Here is a 27,234-nt window from a genome sequence, read left to right on the forward strand (position 1 = left end):
GCCATCAGTCAGTTTTAGTTTCAGACTAATGAAAACATATTGCTTATTTTACTGTCCAATGACATGAAATGGCACAAGGGACGGACTCCACAAAAAGACCACCCCCAAAAATCGTGTGCCCTTTTCTGGAGTTTGAGCCCCTGCCCCCTCAGTGCTCTCTGCACGGCCCTGTAATGAAAAGTAAACAAATTTATATTTAAAAACCTACAAAACACATGAAAACAAATGCAGGCACGCACTAAAAGAACAAGATTCCTGTAGGATCTCTTCATTGGTCAACAAAAATACCTTGAAGTAAAGACCCTAACTGTAACAGGAGCCATCATGCATTCATTGCACGGTTCCTTCAACTATGCGTGAACCTCATGGTACCACAGCACCTCAAAGGCCTTAAAAACAAGCAACGCTCAAGACATCGCAAAACAAAGTAAGATTTTTGGAAATAGTGTTTTTGCTTATTTTACACAAGTTATGCTGCACTATGACCTGGGGACACAAATGCCAGTATGCCACTGAATACTAGGAACGGCCCATTGGCTCAATTTTCCTACTGGGAAGAATGATTAGTGGGAGCGAGTAGGAGTTAAATAACTCCAGCAGATGGCAGTAGATGCAGTAGAATGCAACACAAAATCCATAGAAGAAGAAGATTACAATTTCCGGTCCGACTGGAAATACTGTCCTCCACAGCGTTGCAATTTGCGGTGTGTGTCGTTTATGTATTTGACTGTATATGATTGCATCCAATTTCACAAAGCTCTCGTTACTTTTGAGCAGACGTAAATTTGCGAGCGTTTTGCTACTTTCAAACGTGTACGCTAGTAAAGGTCCCCTGTCTGTAGCCGCAGCAAGTCGGTCACAAATACGATACATGTCCAGCGAACCTAAGCGACTCCGCACCAACATGCCCGTTAAGATCGGCACCCACAATGGAACGTTTCACTGCGACGAGGTTCTGGCGTGTTGGATCCTGCGTCAACTGCCAGAGTATAAGGTGATTGGGTACACAGATAAGTGGTGGGAAAAGTACTCGAGTTGTTTTACTTAACTAAAAGTATGAATACTGCATTGTAGAAATATACAAGTAAAAGTCCGGAATTAAAAGCTTACTTGAGTAAATGTACAAAAGTATTGCCTTCAAAATGTGCTTATAGTCCAAAAAGTGAAACATTCAGGTGCTTTTGCTTTACTGGAATATTTCCAATTGTTGTTGTGAGTGATCTCCAAGATCTCTGTAGTGCTTTTAACATTCCAGAAGGTGGTGCTGTCGGGACACTAAAGTGTCGTTTTAATATTGTAGTAGTAGCTGGGTGTAAATCCCCAACTTCCAGGGTGGCTTTCATAAATATGGGAATATTAGAATGGGTCACAGGCCTGTTTTATTTTTTATTTTTGTTTATAAATGTATTTATTTATTTTACAGTTTTTCATTTGACATGTAGGCTACACATACAAAACATACAAGTTTTTCCAGAGGCAGGAATGAAGGAACTTCTTTTACAGGCCTGTTTTCTGTTCATTAAGAATATTAAGGTTAGCCTATTGGTAGGTAGGTCATTTCTCATTTAAAAATAATTTCTGCTATTCCTATAGTAATGAATGTTACTGTAAACATCTTGATATTCATTGCGCAGGATGCTGAAATAATCCGCACCAGAGACCCAGCACAATTGGCCAAGTGTGACATAGTGGTGGATGTGGGAGGAGAGTTTGACCCAAAGAGGCATCGCTATGACCATCACCAGAGGTAAGAGTATGGGAGGACAACGTTCGCCTAGCCTCGGGAAACACAGACTTTTTTTATTTCAGGGAGAGAAAACATTCGCCTGACCCATTTTAAAATGTTAGGTCTAGTCGGGGGCACGGTGGCGCATTCGGTAGCGCTGTCGCCTCACAGCTAGAAGGTCCTGGGTTTGATTCCCGCTGGGGTCGTGTTCTCTCCTCCGTGTCATCAGTGCCCATACCCTAGTTGGGGTTTGTGAAAGGGCCTTTCTGTGTGGAATTTGCATGTTCCCCCCCGTGTCGCCTAGGGTAGGTGCCCTCGCAAAAAAACATGCAGTAATCCTGGTCTCTAAACTGCCTCCCCCTGGCCAGCCGGGGTGCCTGATGGAGGGATAGGAACTGGTTGGAATAAAGGCCTATTCATAGTCTGGATTTTCGGTGGTGAGGTGACCACCGCTCCGGTGGTGAGCTGACCACCGGAGCTGAAATAACATTGAGCGGTGGTGAGTAAAAAGCAGAGAGAAGGGCTGGAGCGGTGGTGGTGGTTTGCTCTTCACCGCGGCTCGTGACGTCATGTTGTAGTTCGGTGGTCACCTAACCACCGAAAATCCAGACTATGTATGAGCCTTAACATGTTCCTTCCACATGCTATGTCCAATTGGGGAAACTCCCCCCTGTCAAGTGAAAAGAACCTTGGACTCCTCATTCATTTAAGGAAGTATGAGGTCAGTCTGTTGCTCTCCCCAGGTTGGCAGAGGGAGTGTAGTGCCCAGGATTACACTAGATTGACACTGGGTGAAAAAATGCGTTACACAAATCGTGGGAAAAAATCACAATTACCGGTAATACATAATTGTCTTACAGTTTTTTTTTAGATAATCGCAATTATTAATCGCATAATCGTTTCTATGTTGAAAATGGTTCATGCATTAAAAAACAACTGAAATGGCAGATCTACAAGCTTACAATGCGTCACAAAGATAATGAACATGTCAATCATTTCTTTATAATATTTCAGTTATTTGTCATATCCACCTTGTATATTTTTTGATTTCCATACAAACAGAAATGTATACGTTATCCATTTGTCCCAAAAACACAATTAAATCATTAATCACAATTATTTGTGGGACAATTAATCGTTAAAAAAAATTCAAATCTTTGAATATATATTCGTTTCAGTTTTTAACTCAAATCTTTGCTTCTGGGAGGGTCCCTGGAACAATGATAAGCAGAGATGGCTTTTATGACCGTGGTGAGGAGGACATGCCAGGTCTCTCTCCCTAGCGGGTGGCCGGTGGTAATTAATGCTCCATCAATCGACCGACGCCATGCTGTTTGGCTCACGAGGCACACAGGCTGCCACTACTGTGTTAGGGGCCACGGGAGAACACACATGTGCTGGGAGGTGTGTGTGCGTGCGTGTGTGTGTGTGTGTGTGTGTGTGTGTGTGTGTGCACCTGCAGGCAAGGAGATTGAGTTGGACTGTGATAATAGATAAAATTAAAGGAGCTGACATTTGAAGGGATTGAATTCCTAAACCACCAAAGTGGAAAGAGCGGCACTCTGAAATAAAAGATGCAAGACTGGCTCAGATGCAATTTCTCATATTTTATTGAGAACACTTAACGGGTTTCGGCGACAGCCTTCTTCAGAGCAGATCATCAGTCATTTGAAGGGATTTATGACTCATTTAGAGCTTGACGTCCTCGTGTGAAATGAACAAAAATCGGTTGGTCAGTCCGCATCCTTTTTTTTTTTTTTTTTTAAGATATTTTTTTTGCTGCTTACGCCTTTTATTGGTTTTTTTGAAGGGACAGACAGTAGGCTGACAGGAAACGGGAGAGAGATGGGGGAAGACATGCAGTAAAGGCCGTGTCGGGCTCGGGAGTCGAACCCGCGGCACACTGCGACTGGATTACCAGTCGGGTGCCCAGACGGTTACACCACCGCCTGGGCCAAGTCCGCATCCATTTTTATCCTTAGTGGCTTGATCACACATAGGCAATTAGGCATAGACCATTGGCATATTCAAAATGGACATATTGGGAATAGGCATCATTCATTGATGGATTCAAATTGATTTAAATAGTCTGTATAAATACTATAAAACGAGTTTCTACAAATCTCTGAGAATAACTATGCTTTTATGGTGCAAAATGGGACTACCAAAGTAAACACGCAGGTACAATATGATGACTAGCATTCTGTGGTTCCTGGGCTGGGCAGTACCACAGTTCATTCACTGTAACCTTCTACTGAGTGTGTGTTCATGTTGAGTTGTTTTAATATGGCATGGTGGCTCCGTGATTAGAACGGTTGCCTCACAGCAGAATGTCCTTGGGGTTGAATCCACCTGGGGCCTTTCTTTGTGGAGTTTCCATGTCTCCCCCCCCGCCGTGTTGACGTGGGTTCCCTCCCACGACAAAAATACATGCATGTTAGTGCCAGGGTTTTGCTTTGAAGCGCATGCAGACTGCAGAGTTCAATCAGCATTCCAGATTGTACTGTGTGTGTACTCTTTATCAATATAAAGACTAATGCTAATATGCCACAAAACTGGCGTATATGCCTGTGACAATTATTACATAATCGTTAGGGTACTCACCGAATGGGAAATTCTTGGCCTAAACCGAATACCGAATATAGGAAACGGTTGGCTGAAAACCAAATACCGAATAGTCAAATATGATTATTATTTGATTAATATTATACAGTATGTAATATAATTTATTTGCTTTTCCAGTTTGTATAACATTGCTGTCATAGCCGTACCTTTGTTGTAGAGCTACATGATAATGGCAAAAGACATTTTGTTTATGTTATCAGTGTCACAACAAAACAGTAGATTACGAAAGGTAAATACTGAATATGCATGTATTTGCCACTATTCGGCCGAATAGTTTTGGTGGCCGAATATTCGGTGCATTCCTAATTATCGTCTAATTGTAATTATTTGAGATAAGATTTGTCATAAACGTCATAATCGTTTCCATGTTGAAAAAGTTTCATATATTAAAAAAATCTGACCCGTCTGAAGTGAGTGGTACTGTACTGTACTGTACTGTACTGTACTGTACTGTACTGTACTGTACTGTACTGTACTGTACTGTACTGTACTGTACTGTACTGTACTGTACTGTACTGTACAAGCCCTCCCTGGTCTGTGTGTGTCTGTGTGTTAGGCTGTGAAACAGTGACACTTGGTGGTGAACAAACGCTACAACGCTGTTTGCGTGCTGGGACACAGGGACCCACACACATTTTTTGAGTGGTTGAACCATTCAAAAAATGCGGAAATCTACAAGCTTACATCACGTTGTGATGTGTTGTACGCTTGTAGATCAGCTAGTTCCGCTATTGTTTTACCCTTTCTTTTTGAGTGGTGCAACCACTCCTATAGACAGCTATGCGTATTGCTGGGTCTGTCCCTGGCTGTGTCTGAGCACAAAAATAGCGTTATAGCGTTTGTTCACGACCAAGTGTCACTGTTGCAGTGTCAGTAATTTCTTTGTATATTTCGGTTATTTGTCATATCTGCCCTGTGCCCCATTCTTTGATTACCAGGCAAACGGAAATGTATTCTTTATTCATATGTTCCAATGTTCAATGCCAAACACACAATGAAATTGTTAATCGCCATTATTTGTGTGACAATTAATCCTCAACTTATTTAAATTTATAATCGTGATGGCCCTACTGGCGTACTGTATGCTTGCAGAAAGTGTCGCCATCTTTGCAAGCAGAGACAGTTTGATGGTCACTCTTCGTCTGGTTTACCCCCCCCCCCCCATACCAATCAGCTTCTCATGTTTCACTCCCTCTTTGCTCCATCTCCTGCTAATCAGTGCGGAGATGCTCAGCTTGGTCAATTTAGAGCTCTGGGTTGTGATTTGTAATCTAATCGATCTCCCCCTCCAGCATGCTACTCATTGGTTTTGATTGTAATTTTTTCCACTGCGCGGCAGCCCAAAGCATCTCAATTAAAGCGTGATTAAATGAGCAGCAGTTGCTACTGCCGTGCTGTGTTTGGGGCCCACCCACCTATCTCTGTCTCCTGCCAGGGTCACTGCATTTTGTTCCTGTCAGGCCACGCTCACAAATGTGCAGTCCAGTGGTGGAAAAAGTACTCATGTTTTGTTTTTTTTTTACTTAAATGCAAATGTAGAAAATACTCTGTTACATTGGAAACGATTGACGATTATGCAAAAATATCTGCGATTATCTCAAATAATTGTGTTTAGGTGATTAATTAATAATTGTGACACGCCTACATGCTGCCCATATCTGCATGTCTCTGAGATTCGAGTGAAAGTCCTTTTTGGATAAAGCTAATGGAGAAAAATGTCAGCATGACATTTGTAATGCATGTTTAATAGCCCAGTGTCTATTTTGCATTTCTCCGGACCTCTAGGGTGTCAATAAAAATGTTTCACACATTTCAGTGTATTTGCTCTCTAACCACTTTAAATCTGCCGTCCCCGCTTCCGTTTTTGACAACAAAGCTGACCAGACCGGACCACAATGCTGATATGACCCCGTACCCTGACCCAGTAAATCAACATAATGACTTAAAACGTTATTTTAATGGAAAAAGTGATTACATCGTAAATTATTTGCCCTCTCTGGTACATTATATTCTGTTCCTGGAACACAAATGAAATATCCTTCAATAAACCGTGCTGCGTATACACAGTCAGGCCACTCTGTTTATTATGGTCATCAATCTGCTGCTCTTGGTCTTCCCAAGCTAATTGTCGATGGAGTTGATTGTGGTCAATGCCTTCTCAATGACTTACGGACGCAGCTCAGTCTGACTGCTGACGTAGTCCGCCCCCTTCTTTGACACAATGCAACGGCCAAGGGTAACTATAGAACAAGGACACAACACCCTCACGGCCCCACCCAGTGATTTGTACACAATTTCAGCTATTAAATTTGATTCCAACAAACTGCAGGCTTTTTACAACCTGTAATGAATAGCTTGTTGTTGCTGCTGTCTCGGTGTGTGAACAGTTTAATGGCACATTTAGTTCTCTTCCTCCAGGACATTTGCAGAGAGCTTCCACAGTCTATTTCCGGAGAAGCGCTGGGTGACCAAGCTAAGCTCAGCGGGTCTCATCTACGTGCACTTTGGCCAGCGGCTGCTCGCCCAGTTGACGCAGCTGAAGGAGGACGACAGGCACCTCGAAGTGCTCTACGACAAGGTGAACCGACACGGGGAGGGCACACCAAGGCCTAGTTCAAGGGTTCAGAATCGGCTTTATTGTCACATCACAGATTAGAAGAGTAGGTGACATTTGTTTTTGTGTACAGTTCCCATCGTGTCACTTTTTCCACAGAAGAGAAAGGGAGGGGGGGGGGGGGAGCAGATCAATAATAAACAGAGTCAAAAGTCTACCAGTTTACACATAAACATATATAATGTATAAACCGTAAATAAATAAAATAAATAAATCTGATTTTAGAAAATGGTCAGTATTGCAGGTCTGTTAAAATATTGCCTACCAGTGAAAGAAAGGAAAACAAAGTTACACAGCATGACTTTAACTTAAAGACTTTAATGAAACTTGAATGGCTGTAAAATTAAGTCTAAAACATGTCAACTGGTAACATTTTTGTGTTCAAACTTCAAATTATTAGATTTTTCGATTTGATCCTGACGGCAACAATACATGAAATGCTCTTAAAACAAATCCAGTCTCTCTGACTGCGCCGGGGCCCTCTGCCCGCCTTCCATAAACGGCACAGGATGCAATAGATGTTGCACTTACCATGTCTTGTGTGTTGCACCATTGCCTTGAAGAAATTATGTTCGTTATACACTGTATTTTATTAGGAGGCAATGATTAACCCATTTTGAGCATTATGTTATAATTTAGCTATTGAAAAATAGCAGATCTACAAGCTCATAGCGTGCCACTCGGTGGCTTGTAGGTCTGCTATTAAAAAAAAAAAAAAAAAAAAAAGTGCCTCAAATCTTTCAGAAAATTGTCATGATTTAGAAAACCCTTTTTTTAAATTTCGATGTCAGGCGTGAATGGGTTAAAAAGCTACTCTCTTCACGCATATTCAGTATGTTCCCCCTGAAGACTGCATCTGGCAGGGCGGCTCATTTCCAATATTTCAGGGGACTACAGTGTTCGGTGTTGGTGGCACTCTATTCACAATGGCACGTGATGACATGCAGTGACAAACCCTTCCCTCTCCCGAACACGGGTCAGTTGTGTTCGTGTAGTGTAGGACGCTCGACAAAGCCGGTTGTGCAGTATACCATGGTGGACCTAAAGGCATTTTACCACCGCGCCAACCCGAGCATATGCACCCTTAAGAGTCTCTTAACCACCCGTCTTTCCTTCCGCGCTGTACAGCTGTATGAGAACTTTGTCGAGGAGGTGGACGCCATAGACAACGGCATCTCGCAGTACGACGGAGAGGCCCGCTTCGCCGTCTCCACCACCATGAGCGCACGCGTCGGCCACCTCAACCCACGCTGGAACAGCAAGAGTCAAGACACGGAGGTGTGTGTTTGTGTGATGCTCTGTTATTAAATATACCGTATATCAAAATGACACGATTGACATCTGAAGGATTGAGACGACATGGAGATCTTTTGGTAACAAAAGGCCTCACATTGCAATATAGGCTTTTTATTGTTTTTTGTCAGGGATGTGGGTGGGCAGTGAGTGACTAAACAAAGTTTTTTGACACAACTAGTCAAAGGATATTGGCGAGACCATTCTGAATCGATTATAAATACCTGTGTCCAGACGTCTTAGGCACCCCGTGGTAGAGTTGTCCCCATACCGTAAAAATAATAATTGTACTCACCGATACAGAGTACCGATACGAGTACTTTATTTTTGTTGAGTAACCACTTATTTGACCCCATTTTTCTCATAGATGCAGATGGATCTCCGACCTATCTATACTTGTCAGTTGTCATTTATTCTTGTAGATCGGCTGTTTTTGGCTATTTGCTGCAGTGTTGGGTCAGACGTGCTCCCGTCGCATTCGTTCAGCCTGTCAGACAGGTACTCGGGTCAAAGTATCGGGGCCGGTTCCGAGTACGAGTACTTGAGGGTAGTATCGGCCCGAGTAACCGATACCATTATCTACCCCGCGGTTTTATTTGCTAAGACGTGTACATTTTAGGCATCCAACGCCACAACTATATATAAGCAAAACCTCTTGGAAACTCAACACAAACCTCCAAAAACTCATTCTCCTCCCATCCTTCATGGTTATGTAAATGCTGTTGCAGAATGGTTTGAACATTCTGACGGCCTTCAGCCATGTGTGTTCATGTTGGGGAAGGGGATTGTAGATTTTTCTTTTCCCCCCATATAAATTTTCCCTTGAGGAGGCCTCTGCATTACTTGAGAACATTTGGGATTGTGTGTGTGCGTGTGTGTGTGTGTGTGTGTGTGTGTGTGTGTGTGTGTGTGTGTGTGTGCGTGTGCGTGTGTGTGTTTCACACTGGAGCTAGCGTTGGTGTTGTAGGACAGTTCAGAGCTATATAGGTGTGACACACACACTACAAATTGCCTGGTTGAATCAGCTCATCCATAGTCAATACGAATCAAGAGAGGAGGCATAAAGATTGATACACAGCTGGCAGCTGTAGGCAACAGACAAGCTATTAATGTTTATTGACCTGCGCCATTAAAACCTGTCTTGTCTGGAAAGGCTCATTAATTTATCGATGTATCCACGGAGCCTTGGCCTGTAAACAATACTGATGTGTCATGCTGTGCTTAATGCTGCACCTCAGCTATGGCTGCGCCAAGCGCACCCCTCTGTGGATTTGTCTATAGTTGCATCGCCTCGGAAACCACAGGCGTTTAAAACTCAGACGTTTGTCTGTGTGTGTGTGTGTGTGTGTGTGTGTGTGTGTGTGTGTGCGCGTGTGCGCGTGTGCGCGCGTGCGTGCGCGCGGGGTGTTGGAGGAGGGTGGGAGGGATGCGCAACATGACATATCATGTGTCAACCGCATGATGAGAGCTCCAAGAATGGTAAATAGGCCTAATAAGACAGGATTATTATTATAGTATTACTATAGACAGGAGTCCAGCCTCTGTCTTTACCGTACTACTCTTTACGTCTCATAGTTATATTTAAATAAGGCTTGGGCAGTATCTATTTTTTCATGCCATAATATCTTCCCGACATTTCAAACGGGGTGTGATGATAGTATTTGTAATGTGGAAGGAACACGTTATTCACAATCCCAACCAGTTCCTTTCCGCTCCACCAGGCTGGCCAGGGGGGGGGAGGCAACTATAGACACCAGCATTACTGCATGTTTCTTTGTGAGTGCCCTAGGCGAAAACATGGAAACTCCACAAAGAAAAGCCCCTTTTTTTTGCCAACCCCACCTCGGGTATGGGGCACTGATAACACTTAATCTTGGTCAGTGCAGAAGGAGAGCTCTCAGAGGAACACCTGGGTTTCTGCAGGCTCCACTGACATCTCTCTCTCTCTCCCCCCGCCTAAGTGGCTGTTTGTTTTCACACATCTCAAGTTTTGTCTTTTGTCCTTGCAGTTTCTTCCATTACTTGTGGAGGGCTGTCACGACTACACATTTGCAAGCTAAAAGAAATCAACAGACCAGCACGCCAGGGACCAGAATACTTCAAACCCAAACAATTAGTCAAAAATAGAACTATAAAACGCGTGTTGGAGATTAAACAACAAATAACAGCCAGAACCAGCAACTGCATTTATTTAATCACATGTGAAAAATGTGGTTTACAATATGTCGGAGAAACGGGTAAAACAATAGGTACAAGGCTGGGACAACACAGATACAATATTAACAAATAATGCAAAAAAGACAACCACAAGATTTGTGCAACATTTCATGGCTCACGGCATTGAAGCTCTAAAATGCGCTGGACTTCAACACAATCCCAACTGGACAGTAGAACAAAGACGTTTTAATGAAAAACAGTGGATTAAGAACCTCAACACGGATTTTCCTGGAGGCTTAAACATGCCTAAAATCAGATCTTGAACACAACAAAACTTAAACTCAGGATTAAACTGGAGAAATCTAAAAGTGATTGGATCAGACTTCCTTCGGATACATGGCGAATGCATTTATTCCTTGCATTGTGCACTGGAGTTTATTATTTCCCCCCCAATTGCTGAAGCTCTCTAAGTGGCTGTTTGTTTTCACACAACTCAAGTTTTGTCTTTTGTCCTTGCAGTTTCCTCCATTACTTGTGGAGGGCTGTCACGACTACACATTTAGGTTGACAAGTAACTGTCACACAAATGATTGCGAGGTTTTTTTTTTTTTGTTTTTTTTTTCAACCATATTTTGAAAATTCCTCTAATCTGGTGTACAGGTGAAGACATGCACATTACATGCATAATAGAATTACAAATTCTTTCTTTCTTTATAATGGGAGAATTGGCACTCAGAGCCTAAACTGGTGACCACCAGCTGGCGCTGTTCTTTCCTAAAACAAATCAAAATAGCAGATCTAGAAGCTTACAACACCCCCCAAAGTGTTATTTCCGCTATTTGTTTTTGAAATGTATGGACATTTTTACAACGATTGACCATTATATGCAAAAATAATTGTGATCATCTCAAATAATTGCGATTAGTCTTATTATGTAATAATTGGGACAGGCCTAGCTTCCGCCGTGCTGTATTGCGTGGCAGAGGGTGACCGTAGTAAAGGTTTTCCTTTTTAACCCATTTTGGGCGGGAACGCATTTTGGCGTTGGCATCATGTCGTGCTTTAGCTATTGAAAAATAGCAGATCCACAAGCTCGTAGCGCGCCACCGAGTGGCGCGCTACGAGCTTGTAGGTCTGCTATTTTTGAAAAATCAAAGAACGACTGACGTAGAAGACATTTTTTAGAATCTGATCTCAGGTCAGAATGGAAAACTGTCAGGATGTAGAAGACATTTTTTTTAATCTGATCTCAGGTCAGAATGGAAAACTGTCAGGATGTAGAAGACATTTTTTTTAATCTGATCTCGGGTCAGAATGGAAAACTGTCAGGATGTAGAAGACATTTTTTTTAAATCTGATCTCAGGTCTGAATGGGTTAATATGTTGATGGAGGCACATCTAGATCTGCTGTGTGGCAAACTGACCCGGCGAACCCCAGCAGCGCTGCTCGCTTTGTGGTAATTGAATATAATGGCATTTCATCTCCCGTCATCCATGACTGCTGCCACGCCGCTTCAACCGCACATCTGCTGAAGACAAGACTAACCCATTCTGATCTGAGATCAGATTCTAAAAATGTCTTCTACATCCTGACAGTTTTCCATTCTGACCTGAGATCAGATTCTAAAAAAATGTCTTCTATGTCAGTCGCTCTTTGATTTTTTCAAAAATAGCAGACCTACAAGCTCGTAGCGCGCCACTCGGTGGCGCGCTATGAGCTTGTAGATCTGCCATTTTTCAATAGCTAAAGCATAACATAATGCTAACACCAAAACGGGTTCCCGGCCAAAATGGGATATTTCAGTAGACCTACTATTTCTGTTTGTGTGCACCGTTGTTATGCCAGTGTGTGTAGATGTTGTGTTTAAAAATGGAGATGCATGTAAATGGAGGGCTAAAAGAACACGGATTTCACCGATTCTCAGCCTAAATCCCATTTGTTCTGAAGGGAGGAGATGAAAGTCGGTGTAAAACGATGAGCTTGGCATCATCACATATCACTTTGAGACACCAACATGTCACAGAGAAATACATAAGACATGGGGTACTATACAATTGTATTTGGGTTCAAATTGACCCATAACTTAAAAGCCCTACCTCAGTTTTATATTAATGCAAAAATGTACTACCGGTATCTATGTTGTCGGCTCAGTAATACTTGAATGTAAATGTATCATTTTGTAATATGGCACTTCCCATCCACCCATTGTGATATGCATGTGTGTCTTTGCTTCAGTGTTAGCCTGGGCACCATTTCATTTCGGTATATGATCCGGGCGGGAGCGGATGATATCCTTACGTCATGTTGTAGTATTGTTTTGTAGTCGACAGACAGGAACAACAGGCGTCAACTTTATTGAGGGAAAAGGAAGGTTCCTTCCTTTTTTCTCAATAAAAGCTACAGGCTACGAGAGCTTTTATTGAGGGAAAAGGAAGGAACCAGGCTTTCCTCCGAGGTGGTGGAATGGCCTGGTGAGGCGAGGTTACTTCAGTGTTGATTTCGAGATTTTCGTCGACTAAAACTGTGACGAAAAATGTTTGTCTTCTACCTTTTTTCACTGATGAAAACCAAATAAAAACTAAGCTATGATGACTTAAACCGGCGCTAAATATATTGACAATTTCGTCAACAAATAAAAACTAGAGAAAGAGATCCAGTAGAACTAAAAGTCAGTTTGGTTGCACTTGGGTGGTGTGCTCTGAAAATAGCAGATCTACACGAGTGACAAGGCGTCGCACTGCAAGTCTGCAACGCCTTGTGAGCTTGTAGATCGGCTATTTTCAGCATGCAACCAAGCGTAAAATCAGCCAGAAATGTATTTTGGCGTATTGATGGCGTCAAAATACATTTTAGCCGACAAATCGTATGATATTTAGTCGACCAAAACTAGACATTAAACATTCCAGATGACTAAAACGTGACTTTAATGATCTCTAAATAAATATTTAAGACTACGACCAAACTAAAATACAGATTTGCCGTCAATATTAACACTTTGCTTCTGTGGGTGTGTTCCATGTCACATATGGTCTCCATAGGAGGGCTTCAAGAAGGCCATGGTGCTGGTCGGGGAGGAGTTTCTGGACCGCGTGGATTTCTACCAGAACGGTTGGCTTCCGGCCCGCACCGTGGTGGAGGAGGCCATGAAGAAGAGACATCAGGTACCGGACGGGACACAGTGCAAACATTAACCCATTTAGGCCTGACCTCGAAATTTAAATCCTCCAGTTTTCTGAAATACATATTTTCACGATTTTTCTAAAATAGCAGACCTACAAGCTCGTAGCGCGCCACTCGGTGGTGCGCTACGAGCTTGTAGATCAACAGCTAAATTATAACATAATGTAAAACACCAAAAGGGGTTCCCGCCCCAAATTGGGTTAAGCACGTGATTTATCAACATGTATATAATGTTAATGTTATAACTTGTTATGAATCTAAAACTGTAGACGCATTTGGAATTGATTATTTAATGAATCGCCACGATCATGCAGTCTTAGTCTTAGTATAATGAAAAACAAAAAAGTATTGTAACCTTGCGACCTCTCCAGGTGGATCCCAGTGGAGAGGTGGTGGTGTTCTCCCAGGGAGGCTGTCCCTGGAAGGAGCACCTGTTTGCCCTGGAGAAGGAGCTCATCGTGAAGACCCCCGTCAAGTTTGTCCTCTATCCGGACCAGAATGGACAGTGGAGGGTCCAATGTGTCCCCGCCGGGCCCAACACCTTCCAGAACAGGTAGAGTACGCCCACGGCTTTGACTCGAGCTATCGTAACATCTTGCTGAAGTGTTGGGTTGCTTGAATTTAGATATTTTAATATCTGATATTCATTTTTATCTGCCCCCGCAGTCTAACATGGTTAAAATGGAGTTACAATGGGTTTCGTATAGGAAGGGGCGTGGGGCAGCCTACATGAATATCAAATATCTAAATACTGAATTGAGCAACTTAAAAACTGTTTGGGGTTCACATACTGTAAGCCTGAGTAGATGCTGAGTAAACGGTTTTTTTTTGCAAGTGAAATATCCCTTTAACCCATTTTGGGCAGGATCCCTTTTTGGTGTTTTAACTAAGCATTATGTTATACTTTAGCTATTGAAAAAAAATATATATATCGTAGAAATGCGTCACAAATCGTTGCATATATATTCTTTCAGAGCGATTTTTTTTTTTATTATTTCGACGTCCGGCCTAAATGGGTTAAGCCTTTTGAAGGGCCACAATCAATGTCACTGCCACACATCTGTTTCTGAAGTTTCTTAATGTTCCGATACTATATTTGTTGCAATATGTGGCATACCGTTTCGGAGTTTTGTCTACTTACATGGCCTCTGGGACCACAGGCGTTTGGTTTTCCAAAGGACTGGGAGTGAACCTTTTTATTTCGCAAACCAATAGCAGTGCAGAGGGGCGTCGCTCCTCAGACCTACAAGCTCGTAGCGCGCCACTCGGTGGCGCGCTACGAGCTTGTAAATCTGCTATTTTTCAATAGCTAAAGCATAACATAATGCTAACACCAAAAGGGGTTCCCGCCCAGAATGGGTTAAACAACAGCTAATCTACACGCTCACAATGCATCGCGACATGTTTCCGAGCTTGTAGATTTTGCTGAATGTTCGCCTAGAATAGTGCTACAACAGCCGCGGCCCGTGGGCCACATGTGGCCCCTACTCAACGTATATGCGGCCCAATGTATGTGCGGCTCGTCATGGTCATCAATACAAATATAATTAGTTAGTTTCATTGTTTTGATATGACATACTGATTTTTTTTTGCTTGCGGCCCTTGGACTTTTGCTGAGTGGCCCCCAAGCCATCTTAAATTGAGTAGCCCTGGCCTAGAATGTAGGCACTATAGGCTTTTTATAGCATCAGGAATAGTAAAATATGCTTCCATAGAGGGATGTATCAACACACTTTATTCCTGATGCTTTACTTCAGCCAAACCCAGCAATCTTTTTGTGAATCCCATATGCTGTAGATTAGAATTAGAGCTGGGATACCCGACCGAAACCCGACGGGTAAATAACTCGATCCTAGTTAAGATGAAGAAAATGCCAGCACTCATTGTATGTCCTTTTGCATGCTTTTATTCACCTCCGAGACTGAAAACGTCCGCGTTTCGGCCTGTATGGCCTTCCTCAGCGTTTGTGACAAGACAACAGGAAGTGTGGTATTTATGTATGAGATACAACAGTAATTGAACACAGGTGTCAACCGTTATCAACGTACACAGTATCAATAAGAAGAAGTCTCTATTTATGGTACCAAGACAGGATAAATATCATGTAAGCATAATAGAATAAATAGTAAAATATGAATACATCACAATGAGCTAACATAATGAATGTGGGGCCGGCCCCTAAAGTGCCTGGAAAGCTAATAGACTAAACAGACAATGATACATCTTAAACCCATTAGAAATATATAAAGACAATAGATAAATGGAAAATATTAATAGAAAACATTAAATATAGATAAGGAGGGAGACCTTTGGAATCCAGATCACTCGTATCAGTTCTCACTGTAGAACTTATAAACTGTAAGGTAATGTGAAATTGAAAATGTCCAATTGTGTACGCCAATGTGGCCGACTATGGGCCGATTCATACTCCTATTTTACCGCTGTTTCGGCGCTGTAGTGCAGAAATGATTTCGGCTCGTCAGAAAATTTCAGTAGCACCGAAGAGCCGACTTTAGGACGGTACCCGCCCCCCCGAACCTCAAATGACGTCAAATTGTAGGCTCTACAGCGCCGAACCGACTTTTATTCGGCTCTAAAATACGAGTATGAATCGGCCCTAAGACTAAACTCTAAAGGAAGCAGCCCAATAAAAGCTCCTCATTAAGACCTTTGGGATGCTCTGTCTGGAGTGTGTGAATCCAATAGGCCTCCCTCTGGAGTAACACTCTGTCCCCATCACCCCCTCTTTTTAAGGGGTTCACGACTTCAATCCCCTGGAACCTCAAAGTGCTGACTGCATGACCCACAGCATTAAAATGTCTTAACAACAGAGGATTTCTCATCATTATTCCGAATGGAACTTTTATGCTCTGAGAACCTGGTTTTAATTTCCCTGATGGTTTTTTCCACACATAACACAGGCCGCACGGGCATTTCAAAAGGTATACCACATATTTTGTTTTGCATGAAGCAAGTAAACAAGTCTCTAAGTAAGGCAATGTTTTTCCAACCCTTTTCATATTAAGGTCCATTATTTATTCAGCATTTGAGCCACGGACCACCATTTGATAATACGATTCAGCCTCTCAGATCCAAAACTCCATGCTGTATTGACGTTGATACCATAGGACAGGGTTCCCCAATTAATTTTCCTCAAGGGCCATATTTTGACTAGGGTACCAGGCTGGGGGCCGCGTCGCCACGTCGGTACCCTCAGTACAGGGTACAGTCAAACACAAATGTAATCAGTACAGGGTACAGTAAAACACAAATGTAATCAGTACAGGGTACAGTCAAACACAAATGTAATCAGTACAGGGTACAGTCAACACATGTCCAAAGGGATCACAGACCACAGTCCCTTGTGGTCTTGTTTCCATTCATTCCATCCATTGAATTCCTCCCCAGAGTCCCCACACACATACAGTATCTGTGTCGTCACTGCTGGTTGTCCCTTACCGACTCACCTGCCAGTGAGGAGCCCCCACCGGGAGAATGTCCCACTCCTCCAGTCCCTGCTGACAGGCGCCGTCCCCACAGCCCGGATACAGGAATACATGCTGTGATGAATATAATCCTCCCCGCCCCCGGCTTCCCTCCGCGGAACACGAGCCAATTGTGTGTTCGTATACTATACACACCGCTGGTTCCCAAACACTGGGTCGGGACCCATTTTGCGGGTCGCAGGCACATTGTTATGAGTCCCTTTGTTTTGTTTTTTCTTTCGTAAATTTGGTTTATTTCAAAATGTTTATAAAGAAAAAGACTTTCCCAAAAAAGCAAAACTTGACATGGATTAAACAATAATTCTATGATTTTATTCTTCTTCTTCTTCAGTAACTTCATGAAGAAATAAAATAAAAATCTAAGAAATTCCATAAATTAGAAGAAAATAAGTAGTGAAAATATTTTCATTATTTTGGGTCCTGGGAGAAGGTCTAATTTCTGCTTAGGGTTATGGGCTAAAAAGTCTGGGAACCACTGCTATAGTTGCTTTATTAATAATTTGTCATTTGTACAGGGTAACGGTTTACAGTTCAAAGACTGTTGACTCATTCACGGCCAAGAATATTTCCCCAAATAGCCCTCAGTTCCACGCTTTTTTCACATTTGAATACTCATCGGCACTCTGTAGCTTCCATTCTAAGCTCGCACTCACTCATGCATTACTTATTTTCTCTCCAGCACAAATGGCTGTTATTCTTCTCCTCCTTTCAGATGAGCATCTCGGTAGAGCGCATGCATTCATCGCCTCCATAAACAAGTCCTCCATAACGTTAAATAAGTCATTTAGTCTCTCTTTTTACCCAAGCTCATTAAACCATATTAAAGAAGCTGTCTTTTCACACAATGGAGGGGTTGATTGTCATCATCACCCATCTTCTTGTCACTGTTGGTTACACCCGTCCCCCTCCGTCGCGTCTTCCATAGGGACATTGTTTCTCGCGTGTCCCCTTTCATGACGTCATCAGTGTCATCCCCTCCGGAGCCCTGTAGTCATTGTGGTGGTGTTGGCTGTGTTGATGGCTGCTGTAAATCCGGTCCTGTGCATCCCAGTGGATGGATATATGGTGAATGTTTGTTTATATCAGTAGGTCTCAAGGGGTTCCAGGGGGTGTCCCCCAGCAAATTGACTCAATGTAGCGTCACAGTCAGTTTGAGGATTTCACCTGTATTATGCACTGTGGCTGTTCAGAAAGAAGAAGCCCTTTTAATGGGAAGCAAAAGCAATGTTTCAGTCTCTTAGGCCAGTTGGTTCCCAAACTTTTTAGCCCGAGATCCAAAAGAGAGATTAGACATTTGCCCAGTACCAAAACTAGTGAATATATGTTTTTATGTATGGAATTTCTTAGTGTTTGTTTTAAATTTATTTTTATTTTTTTTCATTTAAAAACAAATCTTTTGAAATATATATTTTTTAAATGAAGGAAAATCGGTCCGTGACCCACAAATGGGAAACAGTTGGTGTTGGTGTTAGTGTTGATCAGAGAGAGAGAGAGACGGGGAGAGAGCATCATTTTTAGGCTGTTTAATCTATGGTGGACCAAGAACAATTAGCACCTTTAAAAATAAACGCTTTTTTAACAGGCGCTCTCATAAGAAAAAAAAAACTGAGAACAGTTCATCATAAACAAGCTCAATTCATAAGTGCAAATGTACCACATCATTCAACCATATTAATATAATCATGACCGTAAAAAAAAACGGAACCTTAGTTCTCGATTAGTCCATAATAGTGTATGCCTCGATTAGTCTGTTTTAGAACAAAAATAGTAAATGTCACTCGGGAGCGTCTCTCCACTCACATCCTATACCGGAAGTCTCTTCAATATTGAAGTTGAATCAATAAACAGTGGAAAGAGTTAGCTAGGGAAAAGCAATATTGAAGAGGTGGTTTTGAGGGCGGTTTAGCAATAGGTTGTGATAGATCGTCTCCTCTGTGTGGCAGATCGACCCTTTCGACGCTGCGACTGATGAGATGTGTCTGCGTATAGAAGCTTTTTTTCCCCCCTTTCTCTCACTTCTTTTAAGAAGGTCTTCCTGAGGTTTGTTAAGTTCCATGTTGTATTCTTTTTTTGAGTGGTGCAACCACTCCTATAGACTGCTATGTGTGTGGCTGTGTCCCTGGGTCCCTGGCTCTGTCCCTGTGTCCGAGCACGGAAATAGTGTTTGCAGTACAGTACAGTACAGTACAGTACAGTACAGTACAGTACAGTACAGCACCACTCACTTCACACGGGTGTGATTTTTTATCCACTAGCTGGTAGTGGGTAACCACGCTGTATGAACCTAGCTGTCATATTGTCAGTTTGTGGTTTTGGTTTGTGCTCGAGGTGGATTTCAGTCGTTACAGCATCCACAGAAACCTGTGGCCTGTGGAATGACGTTACCACAGGTGCGCGTCGCTGTTTGACGACGTTGCGTAGAGTGGTCCCAATGGGCAAAAGAGGTGGCTGAAACAAATGTGCCTGAATATTGAATAATGCATACTTTTATATTAACTGTACAATATGTGAAGACATTGAGGGCGGTATATTTAGCCTAGACGCAAGGCAGAGTACTTATGAGTAGTCTGTGGAAGTGTGGAGGCAAGTGGAGTGCTGGTAAGCTCTGCCCTGGCAACCAGACACCACGTCGACCCTATTCTGATTCTGGTAGTGGGAGAACGGGGCAGCGTCGACATGCAAGTAAACGAAACCCTCATACAGTCCCAATTATGGAAGGGTTTCTACTTTCTACTAGTCTAGTCTTTTTCAACACTACCCCCCCAGGGGATGTTCAGAGAATATCGTGGGTGGTTGAAGGAATATCTTTAAAGCGGGGACATTGAGTTGATCTTGGTGGCATTTGCATTTCTTGTGGTTTGCTTTGTCACACACAGTCACGCAGAGTTATACATACACGCTTGCGTTCTTATTGGCATCAACTTTAATTCTCAGCTCGTACTCACTCACGCATTACTTATTGTTTCTTCCTCTCACCTTTAGTGATTTCCTTCTAATACTAATACACAACACAGACACATGGTACACAAAACAGAAATTGCAATCCTTTAACAATTTCTAATACTGTATATAACTGTATGTGCTATCCAAACAAGTCCCAGGCACACAAAACTTCTAAAAAGGATATACAGTATGTATTTATTCATAGTTCTTCTTTATTTTTTGTCTATTCATTGCCTATTATTCCCCCATGTATAGAGTCACTGCTGACATGCCGAGCCCTCTTGTTGGTCTGGGGAGGGAGTAGGTAGACGACCACATGTCTCCTCCGATACACGGTGTCACGAAGTCACCCGTCACTTCTTTTCACCTCACAGTGAGGGCTTTCACCAAGAGGGCAGCCATGACACATGCAGAGGATCACTATCCCAGTGGTTTTCAAACTTTTAAATGTTACGGAAGGACCAAATGGACAAGCCAGGAGAAGGAAGGGTAATAATACAGCTTCAGCTTGTATATCGAACCCACGTTCTTGCGAGCATCTGCTATACAAGTCTCAATAGCAGTGTTTCCCAAAAGAGAAATTTGATATCTCCCCGGTACCCAAACTAGTGAAAATAGCAGATCTACAAGCTCACAACGCGTCGCTTCGCGCCACATTGTGAGTTTGTAGATCGGCTATTTTCACTACTTATTAAGCATGTTTTGTTATTTATGGAATTTCTTAGATCTTTTGTCGATTTCTTCATGAGATTTCTGAAAGAAATCAATTTAGTTTTATTTATGTTTTTGGGAATGCTTTTTGAAATATATTTTTTTAAACCATAATAACTAATAACTAAACGTAGGAAACCAAAAATAAAGGGACCCATAAAAACGTTTCCCCGACCCACTGTTTGGGAAGCCTTGTTCTACAGTACCGCTGTGTACTGATGGTATAGTACCTGCTTCTTTCCCCTTCTCTGTCCGTCACAGTCCATTCTGATTATCTTCGTATTGACGTGTCTCTTGTGTGCTGAAGAGAGAGGCTGATTGAAGATGGCTACAGCCCTCTTGGGTACATTATACACTTCAGCGGGGAGGCCTGGCGAACAAATTGAATCAATCTTGCGCCTGACCAGTAGTGGCTACTCTGTCAGATGATTTCTCTTTCCATTTCATGTCATGCCCACGCTCCCGACTAGCTCGCACTCCCATCAGCATTACGTTCCATCTCTTTCATATATATATACACACTTTGCTGGACACGATGACCAACGGAGACCAGTGGAAGGTGTGTGTGTGTGTGTGTGTGTGTGTGTGTGTGTGTGTGTGTGTGTGTGTGTGTGTGTGTGTGTGTGTGTGTGTGTGTGTGTGTGTGTGTGTGTGTGTGTGTGTGTGTGTGTGTGTGTGTGTGTGTGTGTGTGGCGCTAATGTGGCAAAACCCCTGGAGTGGTAGACAAAACAGGAAAGGGCGCACACCAGTGTTGGTGAGGTGCTGGCCTAAGGCAGTAAATAAGTAAAAAAGAGAAAAAGGCCGCACACTCGTAGCCACGATGCTGTATTTTTATTAGTAACCAACATTTCGGCCTTCTTCAGGGAATACACAAGCCATTATGACAAACACACACTTATAGGGGAGCAACAACAGGTGGACTCCATAGGGGGTGTGGTCGTCATCAGGAAAAAACAATCAAGTGATTGGGAAGCCATTTTGAGGCAAGTAACAATGCATAGATACCAAATATAACCAGAATAGATACAAATTCATTCAATGCACAAGAAGTGTTTACTGTTTAGTCATGTGTCAATAATAAATACCTTTTTAAGTCAATGGTTAAATATTTGCAATAGCATTTTTATATTAATTTAAGAGATTTAAATACATTTAATAAATATTAGAAATCTATAAAAAGCTGGGCAGACAGAATATATTAGATATACAGAGAAAACACTATGAAAGGTAAATAAATTAAATGGAACAGGGCAGTTCTTAGGTCACACTCGTGAAAGAGAGAAGGCCGGATTGGTAGGGCACCTGAGGGTCTGTTAAATTATAGACCATACTTATTACAATTCAAGTGGCAAAAATATACATTTCAATATCATAAATATAACCCATATTCTGTACAGGGTCAACACAAATTTTATTTGTAGTAAACACTGGTAGAGGGGAATGGGTTTGAAAAAAAGGTTTGCAAACATTAAGCTCTACCAACTGTCACAGGAAAACTCTTAAATCAAAATCAATGTTATGGCCGTTAGGGGCAAGGGTGTTGAGGGTTGATATCCAGTAGGATTCTCTCTTCAGCAGTGCTTTGTCATGATCACCCCCTCTTCTGTTGGCAGTGATCAGTGCTTCATTTCTTTTGCACAGGGAAGTAAATCCCTATATTTTGAGCGCGTGTGTACATTAGGGATTAGTGGCATGAAAACATAAGCGCCCCACCGGAACATCCTGTCATCCACATTCTATTGGGCGGCGCCCCCCCAGAGGCAAATTCAAAGGAAACAAACAGCTGAGGGCGCTGTTTGAAAAAATACATTATTAATTTTGCCGATGGGTTCCCGGATTGGGGAGAAACTGATGGCATCAACATCGTCGCCCCGCCCCTGTTTCCCTCCTCATCGAACTGATCAAATTAATCGATTCTAAAAAAAATGCTCAATATTAACACGGTGGCTCAGTCTGTAGCGATGTCGCCTCACAGCTAGAAGGTTCCAGGTTCGATTCACGCTGTCTCACACAAACATACGCTCACAAAAAACATGCAATAATCCTGGTCTCATCAATGGAATAATCGCTAAGAAAATAATTGACACTTTCAGCCCTAGTGTTTACTATCTATCTATAAATAATATTGCCTTTTGCCGTCGAGCCTCTCTCACTTGCTCTTGGCGTAACACTTGACATAATCTCGTGACTCTTTCCCTTTTCTCTATTCTCTCGGCCACCTCTTACCTTCAGCACCATCTCTCCCTCATGCGGTGTCGTGTGCGACGGAAATACCACAGCGGATCTACAAGCTTGCAGCGCATCACACTGCGACACTTTGTGAGCTTGTAGATCGGCTATTTTCGGTGTGTAACACCGGCGCGCGACCGAGTATAAATTTCGACATGGCCTGCATTTACTGCCTCTGTCACTCTTGTCTCGTTGGCAACCTTTTCCACTCCGCCGGGCAATCTCATCAAGTGCTGTCTGCCCGCTTAGGGTGACCTCGCTTCCAGCTAAAATAGACAGGTACGCGTTTGGATTGTGAAGCACTTCAAAAGATGCCCCGCGGCCCGCATGATGGGCACTTGTTGACGGAATGAGATGCCGGAGCTGTCCAGATGGCTCTTTCTCCAGGCGGGCCTGCTTCGCTAACTCCCAGCACGGCGGGCGCCGGCCGGCTCCATTCAAATGCACCTGGAGGAGACAACGAGTATATCTTTGGTATTTTATTGCTATGAAAATGTGAAAGGGGAGAGACGGTAGGGGGTTGTTTCTTGACTGAGGCGTATCCAATGTTGTTTGTTGGCCCAACTCGAGCATGAAATTAGACCCCCGCAGATATTCACCCTTGGTTTCTGATTCTCGATGGTTCACTGCTGTGACTTCACAAATTAGACTTTAGAGGGACTTGCCCAGTGCAGGAGCAAATAGCATGGTGAACAAACGGCAGGGTGAACGGTCACATAGGATGCATACAAAACTATTGTGTGCTACAAACTAGGACACTAGGACATCAAACCTGACCTTTTTGCCAGGTGCTTGAAAAGCGCCTGAACTACATTTGCTACTACCTCTAGTAGCGACCGTACTGGACACTTTTTCATGATTGGCTGCATCGTCTCTAGGCTGCCTCTAAGCCAATGGGAGACTTACCAATAAAACCCATAGTCTGAATTTCTGAAAGGCATAAAAACCCATACTCTGAGCGCTCGCCACAGGAAGCTGTGAGCTGAGGCAGAGACTGCAGCGCACACACACTGATTATACTGTAGATGTTCATAAACGAGAACCTTCTACACCTGGTAGTTATGACTGAGTCATTCTTGTTTCTTGTGTTTTTCTTCTTTTTCCTTTGCTCTCTGTGATATTGTTGGCTGGCACACACTTATTATAGGGCCAGCGTCGGAAAGAGACCATCTGTGAGGTTTGACTCATGGCTTGTGATTCAGAAAGCCAGTGGAATGCTCAAAACTAACTTCCTCTTGCACAAGTGCACTTATTGTCTTAATTGGAGAGGAAGACGGAACGGAATCCATCCGGCAAATGACCTATTTATGCACAGCATCGTCGGCTTCATTTCAGTGCCAACATGCCCTTCCACGAGTGACTGTGAAAGCAGTTTTCTGTGAGGGACTAATTTAAATGTTGCTTTGCTGCGAGAGCAGCACCCTCTCTGCGTTTGCGCTAACGAGTAGCTCGTTTACTAATTGCAAGCTCACTTTGAGATTGGTCACCTCGCCGAATCGGCTTGTCGTCATTTTTGACAACAACAGAACCTCCCCCCCTCCCACGCGCTCCCCTCATTACCCGCACTAACACTGACCTTTCCTAGGTGCTTGTTTTCTATTGTCCTACTGTGAAGCTATCGAGCGGTGGATTCTTTTAAGGTTAAAAGGGATTATTATCGGATTGCCAGGTTTCCATGCCAGGTTACCCTATAGCCTGTATAGAACAGCCGTCCCCAATCTGTGGGCTGCGGGGCCATTTGGACGTTGCCATTGGGCCCCCAAATAATTGACAAAGCACTAACATTGTGTTGATAATATAACAATAAACAATAAAAAATGTATAGTATATATTTTTTGTCAAGCCAAGGACCCCCAAATTGATATGCATTTGGCTGTGCAGACCCGCCCCATCTGAAAATGTTTTGACCCAGAAGAGATGATTGCAGCGCAGCACAAAGTGATGTGCTATTTATAACAGCCAACATATGAATGGATAAGGTGGCTAAAATTATTTTGAAGCTTTGTTAACTACTTTTGCTGGGGACCCCCTGGAACCCGCCAAGGACCCCTGGGGGGTCCACGGAACCCAACATTGGTTCCATTGATCCAAGATGGAGCACAATCCATTGATTGGTCGTTAAAATAAGCATCCTCTGAAAATGCAGCCCGCCCTTCTTTGACTAGCTGCAGTGTGAAGTGGTCAAATGAGTTGCACGGTATTATGGTAGGCCCAGGTCCAGAAAATCTTGGGAACCACTGCTATAGAAGACTAATGGCAGCAATTCCATTTTTATTAATATAATATACAGCAACAAATGTGGGTGTAGGGCTAACTGCATGAACATTAAGCTACTGTAGCAGAGAGAAATAAACTGAATTTCTTCTAAATGTATCCATCATTTTCTTTGTGGAGGAGTGGGGGACTTAACAATTTCAAGTTTATTGTCACATCACACGTATAAAGGTGAAAAATATTTTCACAACTATTCATAAGAATAGAGAAAGGAGCAAAGTCTGATAACAAACACTATATATACACGAGGTATACAGTGCATATATTAATAAATTTACTGCTGGAGTACACCAAATATTTAGTGTCCAAAATGCGCCAGAAGGCGCCTGAATCGATTCCGTGTTAAACCCCAGCTGTAAAAATGCCTGCAGTTCCAGCTTTGTCCAGTAGAGTGGGGTGGCTTCAACGTTGGCCAGCCGCTCTGGAGCATGAAAGGGCCATATGTGTTGGCAGGAGACCAAAAGTGACATCACCATCAGTGTTGATTTCGTTGACCAATACTATAACTATAATAAAATGTTCGTCGACTACCTTTTTCCACTGATAAAAACTAAATGAAAACTTGAAAAAAGACTAAATATACTGACAATTTCGTCAACAAATACAAACTAGACTAAAATGTTAGGAAGGGACTAGTGGAGAAGAGATCCAGTAGAACTAAAAGACAAGTCATTTTACACACACATATATATATAAATATATACTGTAAATGCACCATTTACCACTTGGTTGCATGCTTGTAGATCGGCTATTTCCGCTTCAGCAAGTGTAAAATGAGCCAAAATACATTTTAGTCAAGTAAATCGACTGTAGATTTAGTCGACTAAAATCTTATATGTTTAGTCGACTAAAACTAGACTCGACACTAAAACATTCCAGTTGACTAAAACTATGGTAAATGAAAACCATTCAAGAGACTTGACTAAAACTAAAAATCTAAAATTAGCTGTCAAAATCAACACTGGGACCAAAAGTGACCTCATCATCATGCCTCTCTCTGTATGTCCCATCTGTCACCCCCCCTTCCCCCCCTCCCTGTTCCCAGGCTGTCCCTGCTGGAGGAGTGGCGCGGCGTTCGGGACGACGAGCTGTCCAAGCTCAGCGGGATCAAAGGCTGCATCTTCGTCCACGCCGGCGGCTTCATCGGCGGGAACGGGACGCAGGAAGGAGCCCTGGAGATGGCCCGGAGGACCCTGCAGGCCGCCGCCCAGCCACCTGCCAACGGTAGCGGCTGAACCAGCACCTCACCGCGAGTCCGCAACGCAACGCACTGCACGGTCAGCACACCATCAGCGGTGGAAAAACACCGTCCCTGCTTAAGTAAAAGTATCACTAACGCAATTTAGTGAATGTCCGTAATTCAAAAATGTACCAAAAGTAAACGTACTCATATGCATACATCAGAATGTCCCAGTTTCACACAAGTTTTCAAACGGATACAAATCTTGTGAAAACAGCAGATCTACAAGCATGTGAGCTTGTAGATCGGCTATTTTCACAAGGCCAAAATGTATATAGGACTGAAGTGGTATGTTTTGTTATAATAATCTAAATCTACAGTAAGTGACTAATGTTTTCAAGGGTTAGTAGAAGTAGAAGTATAGGTGCAACAACTGCAGACCAGAATTATAATAATTGAGACTAGACGAAGAATCCGATCCAATCATTTCTTTGGAAATACTCAAGAAAACAAAAACAAAAAATGTACTTAAGTAAATGTACTTAGTTACTTTACACCACTGCACACCATTTTCACTCTTATTTGTAATTATGTCTTATGCTACGATGCCAGTTGCGTGGCTTGCTATTCTCAGCAAAGGCTGGTGGTAAAGTTGTCATTTTTTTCCCATTAGCACATTTTGTTTATTCGTTATGTAGGAGAAAAGAAATGTGACGTGTTGTGAGCTTGTAGATTGGCAACAATTCAAGACATTTTGTGTTGTGTTCTTTTATAATAAAAGACCATTTGGGTGA

General features: G+C 42.7%; 1 protein-coding gene across 1 annotated transcript; it reads left to right on the forward strand.

The window, feature by feature from the left end:
* Positions 1-679: 679 nt before the first annotated feature.
* Positions 680-27,234, forward strand: LOC308324514 (MYG1 exonuclease-like). Its single transcript, XM_080776562.1, has 7 exons — positions 680-994; positions 1,635-1,747; positions 6,770-6,929; positions 8,094-8,243; positions 13,455-13,577; positions 13,968-14,149; positions 26,306-27,234. Exons 1-7 carry the CDS (start codon positions 734-736, stop codon positions 26,493-26,495), a joined length of 1,179 nt encoding a protein of 392 aa, XP_080632688.1. The 5' UTR covers positions 680-733; the 3' UTR covers positions 26,496-27,234.

This window comes from Protomyctophum bolini (genome assembly GCF_963924005.1).
Source record: "Protomyctophum bolini genome assembly, chromosome: 2".
Classification (NCBI taxonomy): domain Eukaryota; kingdom Metazoa; phylum Chordata; class Actinopteri; order Myctophiformes; family Myctophidae; genus Protomyctophum; species Protomyctophum bolini.

What these genes read in the sequence shown, in the direction of transcription:
- LOC308324514 (XM_080776562.1), top strand. Translation starts at nt 734, where the DNA reads ATGATTGCATCCAATTTCACAAAGCTCTCGTTACTTTTGAGCAGACGT. An exon ending in GCAAGAGTCAAGACACGGAG is followed by an intron (nt 8,244 to 13,454) that starts GTGTGTGTTTGT and finishes TGGTCTCCATAG; the next exon opens with GAGGGCTTCAAGAAGGCCAT. An exon ending in CCATGAAGAAGAGACATCAG is followed by an intron (nt 13,578 to 13,967) that starts GTACCGGACGGG and finishes CGACCTCTCCAG; the next exon opens with GTGGATCCCAGTGGAGAGGT.